This window comes from Artemia sp. Qi Xiang Cuo, chromosome 13 (genome assembly GCF_049724085.1).
Source record: "Artemia sp. Qi Xiang Cuo chromosome 13, ASM4972408v1, whole genome shotgun sequence".
Taxonomy (NCBI): domain Eukaryota; kingdom Metazoa; phylum Arthropoda; class Branchiopoda; order Anostraca; family Artemiidae; genus Artemia; species Artemia sp. Qi Xiang Cuo.
The window spans coordinates 69,863,427-69,884,065 of NC_142806.1; the positions used below are offsets into that span (position 1 = coordinate 69,863,427).

Sequence of the window (20,639 nt, forward strand, 5' to 3'; positions counted from 1 at the left end):
CATGGTTCACTGGCTAACAAAATCCTCATTTTTTCACCCTTTTTAGATTTTATTTTTCATTTTGTTACCTTCTCTCCTCTCTGAGTTTCGTTTGTCATGTATAGCCAGTGTGGTCTAAGATTGTATTTGCGTCAAGCTTATGGGGAGCATTGGACCAATATTGTTTTAGATTTTTTAAATTGTGTTAAGAAACATACAAATCTTATTTGTCAGTTTAATTTCTTAGAAACTTGTAAAAGACATCGAATTCTTCCACCTTCTTTACGTTTCAACCTACATTTAGGCACACATTCTGAAGGCCCATTTATTCAGAGAATGGGTTTCAAAACGTTAACACATATTTTAAAAGACCATAGATCCAGAAGATACGTCCTTAGTAATAAAATACTTAATTTAAAATCCTCATTATATCAGATTTTGTCCCCTCAATATTTTCACCAGATTTTACAAATCTCACATAGGTCTTTCAGACAGATATTCCATTCAGCAAAAACTCGTTTATCGAAAAAACTCTCAAAACTGGAGTTTCAACAGTTTCAACAAACAAGAATTTTGCTTCCTAGATTTTGTCCTGGTCCTCCCTTGGAAAATTTATCCTCTAAGGTATTTACATCCAAGGAACTCAGTATTCATTCAAAAAGACCAAAATTTGCAATGGCTCAAACACACGTAAATACTTCAGAAATTATTACGGGCGTGGAGTCTGCTATTTTTAGGTCTCATGGTGAAGTCAAAAATCCAGACCTACTGAGAGGTGAAATTGTAAAGAGTATTCTTGATTATAGGCCATCTTTGTCACTTTCAACTCAATCAAAGGAAGAAATTAAAAACCTCCTAAATTTAAAAAAAGACAAAACACAGTAATTACTAAAGCGGACAAGGGAAACACAGTTGTAATTATGAATTCTGCAGATCATGAATTAAAAGTTAACACCCTTTTAATGGATAAAAATATTTACAAAGAAATAAATTTTGATCCCACGGACAAATACACACAGAAGTTGAGAAATGAACTAGGAATTTTAAAAGATACTAGACTAATTACCCCTCAAATGTACAGAAAATTTTATCCCAAAGGTTGTTCAGCCCCCAAGTTTTATGGTCTGCCTAAAATCCATAAGAAAGATATTCCGTTACGTCCAATCGCAGCATGTTATAGTTCTCCAGCTACGGGTATAGGAAGCTTCTTAGCCACCATTTTTAAGCCTCTTTTAAGCACACAGATATCCTATATAAAAAACTCCATAGATCTTGTTGAGAATTTAAAAAATCAAAGTACAACAGAAAATACCGTTTTATCTAGTTTTGATGAAGTTTCTATGTACACTTCATGCGATGTCCATAAATGTGAGCAGGCTTTACAAAGAAAATTATAGGAAAATTCAGCTTGGTCGGATTACAAAACTTTGGAAATTGATACGATAATGACCCTTGTCCGTCTTTGCAACAAGTACTCCTCGTATTTTAAATTCTGAAACAAATTTTTTCTTCAAATAATGGGCTTATCCATGGGCACTGTTTTGTCTCCTTATTTGGCAAATTTTTACATGGATTTCATAAAACAGTCTGCTTTGAATAGTTTCCACTTAAAACACTCTATCTGGTTTCGTTTTGTTGATGATATCCTTTCTGTTTGGGAAAATGGACAAGACTCTCTAAGAAATTTTTTGGCACATTTGAGCTCTTTTGATTCGAATCTCCAGTTCACAATGGAACTCGAAGATTCAGGTAAGCTGTCTTTCTTAGATGTTTTGATTATAAAAACTAATCCTAGTCTTGAATTTTCTATATATAGAAAGCCGACTCATAATGATCGATATCTACATTTCTCTTCCCATCACCCTCCTTCTTTGAAAAGAGGGGTAGTAATCTCCTGAATCTACAGAGTTTTGAAAATTTTTTCCCGTAATCATATAACTTATGAATTGAATCATGTCAAGGATATTGTTTTCTCAAATGGTTTAACCAATCAAATTCATTGTAAATATAATAGATAGACTATGAAAAAAGATAAAAGAAAAAAATAGGGAGCTTGTCCCCTTTGATTCAGTTACACCGACAATTGAGAAAAAAACTATCATCTTTTCACCATACATCCCGAAAATTGGTTATAAACTTTGAAAAATTTTAAAAAAACTTACCATTTTTCTTTTTTCCCAAATCAAATAGAAATTTGAACCAATTTCACTCTTAAGACAAGATAAAACTAACCCTGCGCTAGGCCGCGGTGTCTACAAAATACCGTGATTCATTGTAAAATTTTAAATTTGAAAGAACTATAAAGAACAAGGAGAACGTTTGCATGAGCACAAAATTTCGATAGATAAGTCCCTGAGATTAAAAAATAACAATGACAACTTTGATTCAGTTTTCGCTTCGCATATTTTTATAAATCCGACACATCTGGTTCTTTTTGACGAGGCAACCTCAATATCAACTACTAATAGCGTACAACAAACTTTAAAAGAGGTAATTGAGATAAACAAAAATATATAAACCAAAATTTAGCAATAAATAGAGATACTGGAGATATTTCATTAAGCCCAATTTACGAAAGTTGAATTTTGAAGGACTCAATAAATATTTTCACCCGAAAAAAATTAAAAGAAACTATTTGAATATCTAATGAAAACCGAAATTGTAGACCAGCTAAAATTATTGAAAGACGAAAGATCCTTGCACAATCATCTTGGTAAATTCATTTTCATTGATTCCTGCCTGGTTTTTTATTCAGTGTCGGTTCTGTCTTTGTACAGTAAACTTCGAAAGGTTATATTTTTTTTTTTTCTTTTTTTTTTTTGTCAATTGTTTGTTTTTTTTTTTTTTTTTTTAGCACTGAGGACGACTTGGCGGAGGTCCTTGTCGAAATATTTGCTTATATTTTGTCATCTTCATGGTTCGCTGGCTGACAAAATCCTCGTTTTTTCACCCTTTTTTTATTTTATTTTTCATTTTGTTACTTTCTCTCCTCTCTGAGTTTCGTTTGTCATGTATAGCCAGTGTGGTCTAAGAATTTATTTTAATTATCTTTGACAAGCCTTCATCTGCAAAACCTGTCGTAGGCCATCTCAAACTGTCTTTCATTTCAGCCCTAGAAAGTAAGAAAGACCCTCATTTTTTGTACAGTCGTTTAACGAAGACTTTTAATAAAAAAATACGCTTTAGAAAAAATAAACTAATTAAACAAACTTAAAAAAAATAAATTAAGACTCAAATTTAAAAAAAAATTACCACCTTATATTTCACGTTAGTGTTGTTGTCCGAGACATTGAACTGATTTAAGAAGCCAGGATCTGTTGACCAGAAGAGTCGTATATCAGGGATATTATACAAAATCATAGCCAGCCTTTCCAACCCTATGCCGAAGGCCCAGCCAATTTTGTCCTCTACACCGGCTAAAAAAAATACAACAATAAACATTAAAATAAAATCGCAAATAAATGGAGCGAGAAACTACGGAAGAGGAGGTAGTTATAGAAATGGAAGCTATGAAGAAGTGGTAGTCTGCTCTGCACTTTAAAAAATGATCAGCCACTTGTTCTTAGATTTTCAGTGGAAAATATTGCTCCTAGAGCAAAAAATAACGAAAAAATAAAAAATCGGACGATTATTGACATATAAACACAAATAAAAGAGCAAACAAATATCATTCCTGAAACACAATTTATTTGGGGAATGGCATTTGAAAGTGAGTTCACCTTAGTTATTTTTAAAGTAATTGAGGTTTTCTTTAATTTATTCTAAAAGAAAGGTTTTTGCAAGCCATGCAATTATTTCCTGAGCAGTCGTTCCGAGAATTATTACTAAGAACTTCAGGGAGTTCAACGTTTATTGACATAACCACACGAACAAATACAACAAATTTCTGGAGCACGAATTATTCAAGGATTGGCAATTGAAATTGGTGTTACCCATTCACTTTATAAAAGGGGTATCGTTTATCCCTGGATTTATACCGGAAAGAAAATAAATATAAAAATGTATAGAATAGTTTAAAAAACAAATACTATTTCCCTGAAATGGACTGTAAAATGTTGAAAATGTGATTTGCAAATATTTAATAGTGCCTTAAAAAAAAAACACTAGAGTCAAAACCCGTGACAGCCCAAAAATGTGAAATACTTCAAAATGTTAATACAAAACCTATTTAGCCCCTCTCCACCTAAAAAAAAATACACATATTACTTACTAAAACCTGGAACTCGGCACAAATCCTTCGACTGAATCAACTCAAAACGATAATCACCTCAAAAGACTCAAAACTCAAAAGAGTACCTAAAACCTGCAACTCGGTACAAATCCTTCAACTGAATCAACTGAAAACAAATAATCACCTCAAAAGACTCAAAACTGAAAAGAGTATTTAAACCTGCAACTCGGTACAAATCCTTCAACTGAATCAACTGAAAACAATAATCACCTCAAAAGACTCAAAACTGAAAAGAGTACCTAAAGCCTCCAACTCGGTACAAATCCTTCAACTGAATCAACTCAGAACGATAAACACCTCAAAAGACTCAAAACTCTAAAGAGTGCCTAAAACCTGCAACTCGGTACAAATCCTTCAACTGAATCAAATGAAAACAAATAATCACCTCAAAAGACTCAAAACTGAAAAGAGTATCTAAAACCTGCAACTCGGTACAAATCCTTCAATTGAATCAACTGAAAACAATAATCACCTCAAAAGACTCAAAACTGAAAAGAGTACCTAAAACCTCCAACTCGGTACAAATCCTTCAATTGAATCAACTGAAAACAATAATCACCTCAAAAGACTCAAAACTAAAAAGAGTACCTAAAACCTCCAACTCAGTACAAATCCTTTAACTGAATCAATTCAGAACGATAATCACCTCAAAAGACTCAAAACTCAAAAGAGTACCTAAAACCTGCAACTCGGTACAAATCCTTCAACTGAATCAACTGAAAACGATAATCACCTTAAAAGACTCAAACCTGAAAAGAGCACCTAAAACCTCCAACTCAGTACAAATCCTTCAACTGAATCAACTCAGAACGATAATCACCTCAAAAGACTCAAAACTGAAAAGAGTACCTAAAACCTCCAACTCGGTACAAATCCTTCAATTGAATCAACTGAAAACAATAATCACCTCAAAAGACTCAAAACTAAAAAGAGTACCTAAAACCTCCAACTCAGTACAAATCCTTTAACTGAATCAATTCAGAACGATAATCACCTCAAAAGACTCAAAACTCAAAAGAGTACCTAAAACCTGCAACTCGGTACAAATCCTTCAACTGAATCAACTGAAAACGATAATCACCTCAAAAGACTCAAACCTGAAAAGAGCACCTAAAACCTCCAACTCGGTACAAATCCTTCAACTGAATCAACTCAGAACGATAATCACCTCAAAAGACTCAAAACTCAAAAGAGTACCTAAAACCTGCAACTCAGTACAAATCCTTCAACTGAATCAACTGAAAACAAATAATCAACTCAAAAGTCCGTAAACTGAAAAGAGTACCTAAAACCTGCAACTCGGTACAAATCCTTCAATAGGATCAACTGAAAACAATAATCACCTCAAAAGACTCAAAACTGAAAAGAGTATCTAAAACCTGCAACTCGGTACAAATCCTTCAACTTAATCAACTAAAAACGATAATCCCCTCAAAAGACTCAAAACTCAAAAGATTACCTAAAACCTGCAACTCAGTACAAATCCTTCAACTGAATCAACTGAAAACAAATAATCACCTCATATGACCGAAAACTGAAAAGAGTACCTAAAACATGCAACTCGGTACAAATCCTTCAATTGAATCAACTGAAAACAATAATCCCCTAGAAAGACTCAAAACTCAAAAGAGTACCTAAAACCTGCAACTCGGTACAAATTCTTGAGTTGAATCAACTCAAAACGATAATCACCTCAAAAGATACAAAACTCAGAAGAGTGCCTAAAACCTGCCACTCGGTACAAATCCTTCAACTGAATCAACTGAGAACGATAATCACCTCAAAAGACTCAAAACTGAAAAGAGTATCTAAAACCTGCAACTCGGTACAAATCCTTCAATTGAATCAACTGAAAACAATAATCACCTCAAAAGACTCAAAACTGAAAAGAGTACCTAAAACCTCCAACTCGGTACAAATCCTTCAATTGAATCAACTGAAAACAATAATCACCTCAAAAGACTCAAACCTGAAAAGAGCACCTAAAACCTCCAACTCGGTACAAATCCTTCAACTGAATCAACTCAGAACTATAATCACCTCAAAAGACTCAAAACTCAAAAGAGTACCTAAAACCTGCAACTCAGTACAAATCCTTCAACTGAATCAACTGAAAACAAATAATCAACTCAAAAGCCCGAAAACTGAAAAGAGTACCTAAAACCTGCAACTCGGTACAAATCCTTCAATAGGATCAACTGAAAACAATAATCACCTCAAAAGACTCAAAACTGAAAAGAGTATCTAAAACCTGCAACTCGGTACAAATCCTTCAACTTAATCAACTAAAAACGATAATCCCCTCAAAAGACTCAAAACTCAAAAGATTACCTAAAACCTGCAACTCAGTACAAATCCTTCAACTGAATCAACTGAAAACAAATAATCACCTCATATGACCGAAAACTGAAAAGAGTACCTAAAACATGCAACTCGGTACAAATCCTTCAATTGAATCAACTGAAAACAATAATCTCCTCAAAAGACTCAAAACTCAAAAGAGTACCTAAAACCTGCAACTCGGTACAAATTCTTGAGTTGAATCAACTCAAAACGATAATCACCTCAAAAGATTCAAAACTCAGAAGAGTGCCTAAAACCTGCAACTCGGTACAAATCCTTCAACTGAATCAACTGATAACGATAATCACCTCAAAAGACTCAAAACTGAAAAGAGTATCTAAAACCTGCAACTCGGTACAAATCCTTCAATTGAATCAACTGAAAACAATAATCACCTCAAAAGACTCTAAACTGAAAAGAGTACCTAAAACCTCCAACTCGGTACAAATCCTTCAATTGAATCAACTGAAAACAATAATCACCTCAAAAGACTCAAAACTCAAAAGAGTACCTAAAACCTGCAACTCGGTACAAATCCTTCAACTGAATCAACTGAAAACGATAATCACCTCAAAAGACTCAAACCTGAAAAGAGCACCTAAAACCTCCAACTCGGTACAAATCCTTCAACTGAATCAACTCAGAATGATAATCACCTCAAAAGACTCAAAACTCAAAAGAGTACCTAAAACCAGCAACTCAGTACAAATCCTTCAACTGATTCGACTGAAAACAAATAATCAACTCAAAAGGCCGAAAACTGAAAAGAGTACCTAAAACCTGCAACTCGGTACAAATCCTTCAATTGAATCAACTGAAAACAATAATCACCTCAAAAGACTCAAAACTGAAAAGAGTACCTAAAACCTGCAACTCGGTACAAATCCTTCAACTTAATCAACTCAAAACGATAATCCCCTCAAAAGACTCAAAACTCAAAAGATTACCTAAAACCTGCAACTCAGTACAAATCCTTCAACTGAATCAACTGAAAACAAATAATCACCTCATATGACCGAAAACTGAAAAGAGTACCTAAAACATGCAACTCGGTACAAATCCTTCAATTGAATCAACTGAAAACAATAATCCCCTCAAAAGACTCAAAACTCAAAAGAGTACCTAAAACCTGCAACTCGGTACAAATTCTTGAGTTGAATCAACTCAAAACGATAATCACCTCAAAAGATTCAAAACTCAGAAGAGTGCCTAAAACCTGCAACTCGGTACAAATCCTTCAACTGAATCAACTGAGAACGATAATCACCTCAAAAGACTCAAAACTGAAAAGAGTATCTAAAACCTGCAACTCGGTACAAATCCTTCAATTGAATCAACTGAAAACAATAATCACCTCAAAAGACTCAAAACTGAAAAGAGTACCTAAAACCTCCAACTCGGTACAAATCCTTCAATTGAATCAACTGAAAACAATAATCACCTCAAAAGACTCAAAACTAAAAAGAGTACCTAAAACCTCCAACTCAGTACAAATCCTTTAACTGAATCAATTCAGAACTATAATCACCTCAAAAGACTCAAAACTCAAAAGAGTACCTAAAACCTGCAACTCGGTACAAATCCTTCAACTGAATCAACTGAAAAAGATAATCACCTTAAAAGACTCAAACCTGAAAAGAGCACCTAAAACCTCCAACTCAGTACAAATCCTTCAACTGAATCAACTCAGAACGATAATCACCTCAAAAGACTCAAAACTGAAAAGAGTACCTAAAACCTCCAACTCGGTACAAATCCTTCAATTGAATCAACTGAAAACAATAATCACCTCAAAAGACTCAAAACTAAAAAGAGTACCTAAAACCTCCAACTCAGTACAAATCCTTTAACTGAATCAATTCAGAACGATAATCACCTCAAAAGACTCAAAACTCAAAAGAGTACCTAAAACCTGCAACTCGGTACAAATCCTTCAACTGAATCAACTGAAAACTATAATCACCTCAAAAGACTCAAACCTGAAAAGAGCACCTAAAACCTCCAAATCGGTACAAATCCTTCAACTGAATCAACTCAGAACGATAATCACCTCAAAAGACTCAAAACTCAAAAGAGTACCTAAAACCTGCAACTCAGTACAAATCCTTCAACTGAATCAACTGAAAACAAATAATCAACTCAAAAGGCCGAAAACTGAAAAGAGTACCTAAAACCTGCAACTCGGTACAAATCCTTCAATTGGATGAACTGAAAACAATAATCACCTCAAAAAACTCAAAACTGAAAAGAGTATCTAAAACCTGCAACTCGGTACAAATCCTTCAACTTAATCAACTCAAAACGATAATCCCCTCAAAAGACTCAAAACTCAAAAGATTACCTAAAACCTGCAACTCAGTACAAATCCTTCAACTGAATCAACTGAAAACAAATAATCACCTCATATGACCGAAAACTGAAAAGAGTACCTAAAACATGCAACTCGGTACAAATCCTTCAATTGAATCAACTGAAAACAATAATCTCCTCAAAAGACTCAAAACTCAAAAGAGTACCTAAAACCTGCAACTCGGTACAAATTCTTGAGTTGAATCAACTCAAAACGATAATCACCTCAAAAGATTCAAAACTCAGAAGAGTGCCTAAAACCTGCAACTCGGTACAAATCCTTCAACTGAATCAACTGAAAACGATAATCACCTCAAAAGACTCAAAACTGATAAGAGCACCTAAAACCTGCAACTCTGTACAAATCCTTCAACTGAATCAACTGAAAACGATAATTTCCTCAAAAGACTCAAAACCCAGAAGAGTACCTAAAACCTGCAACTCGGTACAAATCCTTCAACTGAATCAACTGAAAACGATAATCACCTCAAAAGACTCAAAACTGAAAATAGTACCTAAAACCTGCAACTCAGTACAAATCCTTCAACTGAATCAACTGAAAACGATATTCACCTCTCCACATTTGAACCTCAACATAGACAACTCAACGCATTTCTTTTCTTTTTTTACAGCAATGGCGTATCCAGGGTTTTTCTTTGGGGGCAGGGGGTATATATAAAAAAAGAACGCATCACAAAATTTTTTATATGAATTTTTATTACTTTTTAACGAGTCGGACATTTTTTTTTTGGGGGGGGAGGGGGGTCGCACCCCATAGTCCGCCCTTGGATACGATATTGTATTATAGTGTTCATATCCTCGGGGCAAAAAGGGCATATCTAAAATTTTCATAATATTGGAGGAGAGAAAAAATAAGGTTTTTAAGATCCTTCGGAAAGGTTTATTTATTCAAGGAATTAAATAGGATAAAAAATTGCCTATAACAAATTACGTAGCTGAAAAACGTGGTTTTTGCACATAGGGATATTTCTAGAAACATATAGGGTGCTTTTTGAGATTGATCATGGTTGCAGCGTCAGGTGCAACTTAGTAAAGGACGAACTCTAGCCCATAGTATTCACAAAATTAAAAACACGTTTCAAATAAAACTGTTAGATGGCAAAAAATCACCATTTGAAGATGATTCAGGAAGGGCAACTGTTATTTCCTTTAATCTCAATGGTGAACGTTTATTGTGGAAACAAATTTGCGGGAATTAAAAAAAAAAAAATAACCTGAAATTCCACGACAATAGAATCGGATAGAAATAAAAATAAGACTATTGGAATCATCATAATTAAAACCCCATACAGGAGGATTACAGTCTCCAAGTTTAGAAACAAGGAGAATGTGGTTCTTCTTTTTTTGTTTTTGTTTTTTTGATTTTTTTTTTTTTGTTTCTTTTTTTGTGCTTCTTCTTTTTTTAGAGGGGTACTGAAGAATTATAGATAGGTGTTTAGAAAGTTTATACACTTAAAGAATCACTGGACACATTTTGAGTATTATCAAAAATTGAAATTTGATGTTGCATTAGACTAGGCTAATAGATCTTGTGTTAGCCTATTGTAGGTAATGGCTAGACTATGATTTCTTTAGTTGTTCGGGATTGAATAGGACTAGATGGAATATATTGCTAAATTACATAGCTTAAAGCTAACATAAAAACTCTGAAAAATACTGAGCCTGTACAAAGAGTTCAAATAATTGGCTAAAACAAAAAGTTAAGGTCTAGATGAGGGGTAGCCTAGGCTATTGAGAAGGAAACCTAATAAGAAAATAATTCTTAATGCAGATGTGCCTAACATATTTAGACTGCAGCTCCACATGTGATAGACCAAAATGCTTTTGGGCCCAAATTTTCCCACTATGGGCAGCGCCATTTTGAAGTTACAACAGATACCGATATAATACGACAATGTCAAAGTAGCGAACTTACACATGATAATAAACTTTAAACAGTTTTGGCTGATTAAACTTATTGTTTTAAACTTAATAGACAAAACCAAGATATGATTTCTGACACAAGTAATTCACTTCAATAATACTATCACGCATGAATGCAAACATATAATAGAGGATACCAATATCCTGTTTTATCTATTAGGACATAGGCAACCTTCTATATAAGAACTGTACCTATATCCTACATCCCGCAGAAACATATAATACAAATGTTAATGTCCCGCTAATGACTCCACAAAAAAGTTATAGGCCTACCTGGAAACTCTAAGATATAGTTGAGAAAACACTTCAACTGTGCGTCAGAAAATCATTTCCAGCCTTTCCAGTTCCTGACTATATAGACGTATAATACCCTCAGGGAGCCATTAATTTTTCATGTCCCCATCCTAACCCGTTTTCCTCCCTCCTGTGAGGTAGATATGCTTCGCAAGTGCAGCCAGGAGGTCAAGAGCTGTACTAGAAGAATATTCCTCACACCCAAACTTACGTTTGAAGTCAAATGCCTCCATTTGTTCGGGCTTTTTGAAGAAGTCTTTAAATAAAGTTCAAATATTTTTAGTTTTAAAATTTAATTTTATATTTTATTTAATATTTTATTCAACTTTGTTGTACTTTAATATTTCATATTATATTGAATTTTTATTTAATTTAATATTTTATTTAATTATGTTTAGTATTTTTATTTAATGTTTAATAGTTAAGTATCTTCAAGATAAGATTATAAGTGTTCAAAAACAAATAATAATAATCGCTCAAAGAAAAAAAAATCAAAACATTTTTAGCAGAAAACTTTGAACAGCTGAAAATTAGTTTAATGCTTAAAATATATAAAAAAAAAGATCTTCTGCATTTTTACTTGAGTCTATGGTTTCTGGACTATTTTTTCTTTTCCCTGAGCCAATGGTTATGCTTTCCCACCATCAGACAGTAGTTGTTACCAACAGACCGTTCGACGTTTTACCGTTTTATAATCATTACACGAATAGGATCTGTTAACCTTGCTCAATAATTCAATATTGTAACACACATAAAACTAGAAGTTCTATCATTACTCTGCTGAATTCCTATTTTGAGCTCTAAACGTTCAGCAATTAGCAACGTTATCCCCAGGATTAAATAGGTCGTGTTGCAAGGGCGGATCCAGGATTTTTTTTCGGGGGGGGGTTACTAATTTTTGACTCAGTTTTCGACTAATTTTACTGATTTTTACCTAGGTTTTACTAATTTTCGGCTTATTTTCGACTCGGTCAAAAAAATTTTTGGGGGAGGGGGGGAGGGGGTTCAAACCGGGTAACCCCCCCCCCCCCCGACCTTGTCGTGTTGCATCGTTTTTAACAAAAATTAATCGAAATTTTACTATACTACTATTATTATTCTAGTAGGATAATACCACGCCTATTTACCTTTCGCCAAAATTAGATTATCCAACACTCAACAGCCTCGAAGTTTCCTCCATTGAGTTCCATTTGAATTAAAGAATTTCTTGAGGCAGCGGGAACTCTATCCCAAGAATTAGACGGGTTGCGTTGTCTTGTTTCAAAAAAAATAATCTTATACTGCCCTGATAACATCTAACCTAGTTTGATGTTATAACACCCAACAGCCTAGAATTTTCATCAGGTTTAAAGAAAACACATCAAAGAAGTTCCACCAATTTTCTATTAAGTTACTTTTTTACTTCAAAACTTTCTTGAACCAGCGGTTACGCTACCCCTAGGTTTAAACAGGTGGCGTTGTGTTATTTTCAATAAAATTTATTTGAGATTTTACCGTTCTGCTAGTATTATACTACTAGGAAAATATCACTACTATTCTTATACTACTAGAATAATATCAAACCTCTTTACCTTTCACCAAAGTTTGATGTTCTAACACCCCACAACCTAGAAGTTCCATCCATTCTCCATTGAATTTCATTTCGAGCTCAAAACTTGGGTGGGTAAAAGGGAAGTATGCATCAACCCACCGAATCTCTGCATCTAAAAGAAAAAGAATAAGTAGTTGGTAAAATAAAAAAGAATTACCAAGAATTAACAAGTATTATTGAATATAAAAGTGCACCAGTACGTAATTTAATTGAACGTTAAAAAGAAAAAAAAATAACAAAAAGCATATACCGGGCGTACTATCAAGTGTGTAGGTAAATCACACCATTCTGGCAATGGTCTTCAGGCCAATCGATGCTCAGTATAGTATTTTATTCGACATATTATATTATATCTCACTGTCGCTTGTCTTCTAAATGCAGACAATTTGAGCCTTTTCTTGATGTCATGATGTCGAAATCGACGTCTTCTTTTGCATTGGCTTGTTTTTTGTCATAATAAAAGACATATCGCCGAACCTTTGTTTTTTTTAATTGTTCAGGTTGTGGGACAAAAACTTCTTTTTCCTCCAACGCTTTATCCAGTCCATATTTTTGATTTTCAAAGGTATGGTAGGTATCGATGACTTTATCCATGTCATAATCCAAAACCCAATCATCATCCCTGAGATTCGGCAAACAGAAGAGCATGGGTCAGTTCGGCGTAATATATATTAAGACATAGCCGCGCATCTCTTTCATCACGATGATAAAATTTCATAAGTAGGTCAAACGGTACGCGAATTTTTGACAGAACAAGATCACAAGAATCTTGAAAGTTTTTTTATTAATTTGACGCCAAACCGGAACTTCATGCCACCTCTGAGTGAATGCCAACGAATTATTCGCAGCAGAAAACGAGGTAGGACTACTGATAATACACTCAACTGGGAAATGATCCGAAGTGAAACTATTCGGAAGGACAAGAACCTCACGTACCGGCAAAGAACTAGAGCTATCAATATGGTCTAGATTGGAGGTAGAACCAGATTGGTGGATATAGGAAAAGTCCTGGTTTATCCAGTGAATAGTAAAGTGGTTCTCACGTATCCCTATTAGAATTCAACGCAAACTGTTTTGGGCAGTAGTATTAACTTCTAAATCACAGTTAAAGTCACCCACGATTATGCACTCAAGAGATTCAAGCTCGGCTTTCTTAAGGCAGCGGGCTAGTTTGGGAGCACTTATAGCAAAAGCACTATCAGATTTGTCGTCACGGTAATCAGTTGGAAGGTACACATATCTAGTCTTTTTCAAGAAAATTGTCACTGTTATCGTATACTTCGCACGCAAGACGATTGCTAACCAACGCGGCAATACCGCCAGACAGACGGCCCCGCGGAGATGAACGTTTTGCAGGCACGGAGAACACAGAGTAGGACGGCCATAGATTTAGTAGGTTTAGACCAGCTTCTGTGATGAAATGTTCTTGCAGGCACATCACATTATATTTATTCACAAACTGGTCAACCACAGCAGACCGCTCAGAAAAATTTCTGTTTATATTCCAAGAAGGCAGTGATATGTTAGAGATTTCGTTCATGTTAATGAGTTGCCTTTTGCTGGTTTTTCGGACACTTCACGCTATAGCAGGTATGACCCGCTTTCTTACACGAATAAAATGGGGAAATCCTTTCCTGCCTCAAATCTAGGAAGTGGGAGTTTATAATTTTATTGTCGGTGGCTTATTTAATTAGTCAGCTGTAATTACGGTAACATTGTAATTGTTGCAATTTTTGATTGAATGATGATTTAGTCTCTTTCCGTAAGAGCCCAATTTATGTGTGACGCTGGTTATTCTCAATCTTGGTGTCAATTTTTCTCTGGAAATATATTGCGTACATTACTAATCATTTAACTGTTTAATTATCCATTCTTTTAAGCATTTTGTTTTATTTAATGAAGTAAAGAAATCCGTGATTGAATAATTTCCTTGTTTCTGATACTTATGCATATCGGAGTAAATGAACCATTTGTTGAGAGTGATCTGAATTCAAGTGATCTGAAACCAGCGGACGAACGTGTCGTTTAACTGTTTTACCGTCTCTTGTCATATTTAGACTAGTTGATATGATTATCTACTGTAAATTTTTAATTAACTGATGATTATTTTGTTTAATTGCGGCTTGATGCAACGATGCTCATATTGCTTATGCTTGCTCAGTACTTGGGAGTTTAAAAGGTAAAATATGTTCAGTGCAGTGTATAACTGAGTTTATGATTCTCGTCTTTGTGATTCGTTTTGTACCTTTTTTTGACGGGTAAAAAAAAATAATAAAATAATAATATATATATATATATATATATATATATATATATATATATATATATATATATATATATATATATATATATATATATATATATATATATATACACATATGTATGTGTGTGTGTGTGTGTGTGTATCCATTGAACTCTGTCTAGATCACAGGCCCAAACAGCCAAATTTTAGCACACAGGATCAGAGGATTGTTTCTCCTCTAGGCTGAAGGGTTCCTTCAAGAATAATTGTGACCTAAAAATGCATTATTTTGACATTTTTAAAAACCAGACAAGACCTAAAAGTGAAAAAAAGTATTTGGATAATACCAGGTAAAATGCAAGATTGAAAATCAATATAATTGGTCCTGAACAAGCCATTTTTTAGATTCCTCTGCGGAATAAAAATGCACTGTTTTGAAAAACCTCCCTGACACCAGTTATTGAAGCCTAGACTGTTTGCATCCCCTATACCCTGGATCTGGATTTGAACAGGAACAGGTTGGGGATAAGCATTATTTGGGGTTTATTTTCAAAGAGAGAAATAACACTTTTATTTCATGTCCGAGAATGTTTTTCTTGGGGAGTTCTGAAGCCTTCGGTTTTTAAATAAAATTTTTGTGATCAGGTTACTACTACTACTACTAACAACGCACCGCAGCACAAAGCCGCCTGAGGCCAACACAGCTACGCACGCTCCTCCTCCATCCCAATCTATTCGAAGCCCCCCTTTTTAGACCCACCCACGTAGTTCCCATTTCCTTTAAATCTTTCTTTATGACGTCCTCCCACCCCAGATGAGGACGACCTGCTTCCCTTTACACTGACCAGGTTCCACTTTTTCAATATTAGGCTATTGGTACTCAGACGCTGACCAGCTGAGAAATGCATAGGCTAAACCGTATCAACAAAGTTAACATTTAATGGTGAGTTTCCGGAAAATTTAGATAACAAAGTGGGTTTACACTAATTTCTCTCAAATGAACTATATTCGTTTGACTTTTAAAGATTTTACACTAAAATATAGTTATTTACGTTAAAAACGTTTCATGCACGGAATAGTTTCTGTTTGCTTTAAGTTTTAACGTTGCTCCCTACTTTCAGTTGAAAAACTTGCTTTTATTTAATTTCAGATCGTTTTTCAAATCATACCGGGAAATATTCCTTCCCTCCATGGAAAAAATCCCCTGGAAAATTCTCCCAATGTAAACCCCCCCCCCCCCACCACCACCACCGAAAAATGTGCGTATATTTCCCAAGAAAAATACCATATATAAACAATGAGCAAGTTGCATAACTTTAAGCACTTTCTCCAAGAGCTGTGGGGGGTCGATTCATCCCCAGAGGCATAGTTATTGGACCTTTAAACTTTGCTGAATCAAATCGCTAAAAATGGGCAGTAAAGGGGGGGGGGGGAGGTAGTTGTCCTCCAATCTTTTTGGTTACTTAAAAAGGACATTAGAACGTTTAATTTCCCTCTGAACGAGCCTTCTCCCGATCTTTTAGGACCAATGGTTCGATACGATTATCCTTGTGAAAAAAAAACTCAAGCATCTGGGATCTTTCCTCTGGCAAAAATACAAAATTCCACATTCTTGTAGAGAGGCCCCTAGAACCTCTACGATAGGGTCCTCTGACATGCTGAATCTGATGATTTTCTTTAAATCGCTTGACTATTTGGGGATGTTTTCCCCTTTTTCGAAAATCTGGCAAATTCTCTTGGGCTTATAACTTTTGATGGGTAACATTAAACATTAATAAATTTTGCACATTTGAAATCACATATAAGTCCGATTCTTTTGATGCATTGATTGTTGTCAAAATTTCTTTTTTTAGACTTATTATTGGGCCGAGTCGCTCCTTACTTACAGTTTATTATGACGAACTGTTTGATCCATTGTGCAAAACGGACTATATGCTACGGTAATTATTCTTTAGGAAATCATTCATGTGTTCACAATCGTTAGATTGCTCATATACACTTACATTACACTTTTTTTCGTGAAGATTGTTTTTATTCAGAGCAAAAGGTGAATAAGCCCTGCTAACATTTTCTTCTTCTTTTCTCGAGGGCTTGTGACCTTTGGAAGCAAAGAGATTCACCTATTATCTCCATTGCCTCCTCCAGGTTTCACCCCCCCCCCCTCCTCTCTACCTTAGGTTCTTGAAAAAGACACTTATTATTTTGCGTTTCCATTGATTATTTTTTAATTTGAATCTAACAGCTCCAAAAGCTACAAAATTACACATGGATTTTTTTTTATTAAAAATTGAATTCCCAAGCTTTAGTAATATTACAAGACATAGGGGGTTGCCTAGGTTTATACTTTGCCAATCTAAGCAATCAATATCATTCTCACTTGTACTTTTACTCCTTGGTACTCACATGTACTCTTTGGTATTTATTTTTTTTAACAATAAAATTCACTTTCACTTACTTCGACCAAATAAATGCCTTACTAGGGCAGTAAGAGAAGATTTTAGGCTATATTCAACAACTCTTGCAGCGTCATAAGTGTGAACCTCTTGTTTTGTCTCTGTTCGCACTCCATTTTCAAATACTTCAATACTACCTTCAGCTTCTGGGTTGAGGTTGAATAACTGGAATAAAAAAAAAATACTCCAAATAAGAAAATGAATTACATTTTGAAATATGATTTGTCTAGAAATATAAAAGAGTGAACAAGTTAAAGATGGAGAGAGGCGGAAAGAGAGAGAGAGAGAGAGGAAAAAGAGATTGTGAGACAGAGAGAGAGAGAGAAAGAGGGAGAGAGAGAGAGAGAGAGAGAGAGAGAGAGAGAGAGAGACAGAGAGAGAGAGGGGGGGGGGGTAGAAAGGATAGAAAAGGAGTGGGGGAGAAAGAAAGAAATAGCAAAGTATAAAAAAAGATGACTGGGGAGAAAGTAGCTTACACAAGTTGTCAAAATTAACAGAACAGAAATGCTATGAATGAAACCTAAAACGAAAAAAATCACGGAAAGCATTGGATAATTTGCCTCCAACCACACATTGCATTCCTGGCCAGAAGCAGAGAATCAGAAGATTGGTACCTTCACTACGCGGGCTATAGGTCAACATCCGAGAAAGTAAAGAACTAATTATAAGAGAGAAATACGGTAACAGCTTTCTCCCTGGGTTGAGAATAAAGAAGGGAAGCTTCAAATATATCGCGTAGACTAGCACAAATAAAATCAATCAACGCAATGATTCAATTAATTAAATCAATAAAGCAAATAACGTGATGATTATGCTAATGAAAAATTAGAGAATAAAATATATACAAGCCTGCACGTGTTATTATTCTTATTCCTATTAACGCTGCGCCAGGTATAAATAAATATTTGATTTCCCAGTATTCTTTTATCAAGGTTTTCGATGATTTTTGAATCTTCTTTTGAAAAAGTCAACAGAGAAATTTTGCGCATAATTTCACTCAGAGGTTCATTGCCGATCAATGTGCAACGTCAAGAAGCTGTTCTTCAAGTACACTGTTCATGTTTTGCCAAACTCAATATAATTCAAACAAGCTGTGTGCCTTCGTGTCTGTCTTGTCGGGTGGAAAATTAGGACACAATACGAAAAAAAGTTCTAGAGAGGCAGGGAATGTATCCAAATATAGAAAACAGCCATCAACACAACATCAAAACCTCTCACTAACAGACTGGAGAGAGTCACGGGAACGACACATCTTACCCTATTAGCCCTATTTTGGATCTTTTGAGTGGTGCAAACACCGTTTTTGGAGCACCAGCATACCACGGGCATCCATACTCAGAGATGGGTCTAATGCAAGACTTGCAAAGTAGGATGATCAAGCTGAGCAGCAGAAGGTTTTTGCAGTGAAGGGTGATCCCAGCTTTTTGTACAGGAGGTCCTCACACAATCAGGGTGGTATTTTCAAGAGAGATATGTGGATAAGTGGATACCAAGGAGACAAAGCTCGTCAACTTTCTTAAGGCTATAGCTTTGTTTATAAAGATGAAGTTGGGGCATATAGCTGGCCCTTTTGATTGAATTTTCAGCTCTTTTGTTTTTGATGCATTGAAACTGACTATCTGGGCATCAGACCACTTTTCAAGTTCCAAAAAATCCGGGTTTAAGGGCAATGAAGCTTAGATTGGGTCTTTTGGGATGATTTTTTCCTTATCAAACTGATTGTCCTTTATAAGCTCCCCTTGGTCCCACCATGTCAATCTTTTTAAACTTACTTAATATCACCGCACATCTACAACCTGGCAGCACATGCTACCTTTTGATGTACCTTATTCCTTAAATGTGCAAAAATTACAAGTCCAATAAGTACTTATAGCACAAAAACGTGATTTATGTAAGGATAAATGGCAAAAATTCGTTAGCCTGGTTCGAAAAAATCATACTTTGCATGGAGGAGGGGGCCTTGAAAAGGGCAAAAAAATGCGTTCTTCAATTCTTAACTTGGGGAGAAGGGAGAGGTTCAAAACACGCTGTGCATATCAAGGTCATCAAAATAGAATATCTTTAATCCCATGAAAATAGCTTGATGTTTGAAGTTACAACTCAAAAGTTTTTCTTTTAATAGAGGTCATTTATGAGCTCTTTTTTAAATATGGTCTCACAATAGATATATTTAAGCAAACAAGCTGTTACAAAAATTATAATATAAAAATATTCTTATAGCAAAATGGTGGGTGAATATTCTCTTATATTCAAGGTTATAACAGGATGGGGGTCAAGATAGCTTCAGCCCTGTAATAGACCAAAAACTAGTAAGACCAAACTAGTAGACCAAAAGCATTTGAACAACAGTACCCCTTCCTATCCAAAGAAAAGCCAATAGTAAAACTACGCCATTATTAGACAAGTCTATGGCAAAATGATTACTAAAAATTATTGCAAAAAAGTAATTATTCTTTAAATATTTTGACTAGCCTAAGGATTCTAAATTAGTCCAAAATTTATAGAGCAAAGTAAAATATTAATACTAAAGCAGAAAAGTTTAAAAAAAGACTTATAAATGTTAAAAAGAATGGAAACTAACTTTTAAAATATTTTTCAAAAAAAGGTTTTCAAAAGAAAAGTAAAGAGCTTCATTAAACGAAAGACAAGCAGAAAAACAGTAGGCTAATATAATAATTTAAACTTAAAACCAACAGAAACTAAATTACTGAAAAGAAGCAAGACCCAAAACGAACAGAAATTAAAATGGATAATCAAGTTAAACTTAAAACAAACATGAATTAAACAAGGATGGATCCTAAATGAAAAACTTTTAGAGGTTTTCCAAGTTCATAGAATAGGTTTGAAAATTAATATTAAGAGGACTAGCCCACTAAGGCTAGGAATAAGTGAAGATGAAAAGATGACATTGGGTAACAAAAAGATTGATCAAGTGGACAGCTTCACTTATCTTGGTAGTATTATCAGTAAAGAGGGTGGGAGCAGTGAAGATGTTAGTAGAAAGCAGAATAGCAAAGGCTCAAGGTGTTTTTTTTTTTCACAGTTGAAAAAAAGTTTGGAAGAATAAGAAGATAAGTCTGTAAAAAAAGATTGGAATGTTGGAAGCAACAGTGATGACAGTGGTCAAATATGGTTCTGAAGAATGGCTGTTCTGAAAAACAGATGAGGATTTGCTAGATGTCTTCCATAGAAATTGCCAACAGATTGTTTTGG

At 34.7% G+C, this 20,639-nt stretch overlaps 1 protein-coding gene across 1 annotated transcript in view; it reads right to left on the minus strand.

Moving 5' to 3' along the window:
• LOC148945595 (putative phenylalanine--tRNA ligase, mitochondrial) overlaps window positions 1–20,639 on the minus strand; it is a 69,738-nt gene that overhangs the window by 39,947 nt on the left and 9,152 nt on the right. Inside the window, exons 2-4 of the mRNA XM_089098666.1 lie at window positions 17,429–17,591; window positions 12,712–12,843; window positions 3,235–3,395 (exon numbers count right to left, since the gene is read on the minus strand). Of these exons, the coding sequence (XP_088954792.1) occupies window positions 3,235–3,395; window positions 12,712–12,843; window positions 17,429–17,591 (456 nt within the window). The remainder of the gene's footprint in view (window positions 1–3,234; window positions 3,396–12,711; window positions 12,844–17,428; window positions 17,592–20,639) is intronic.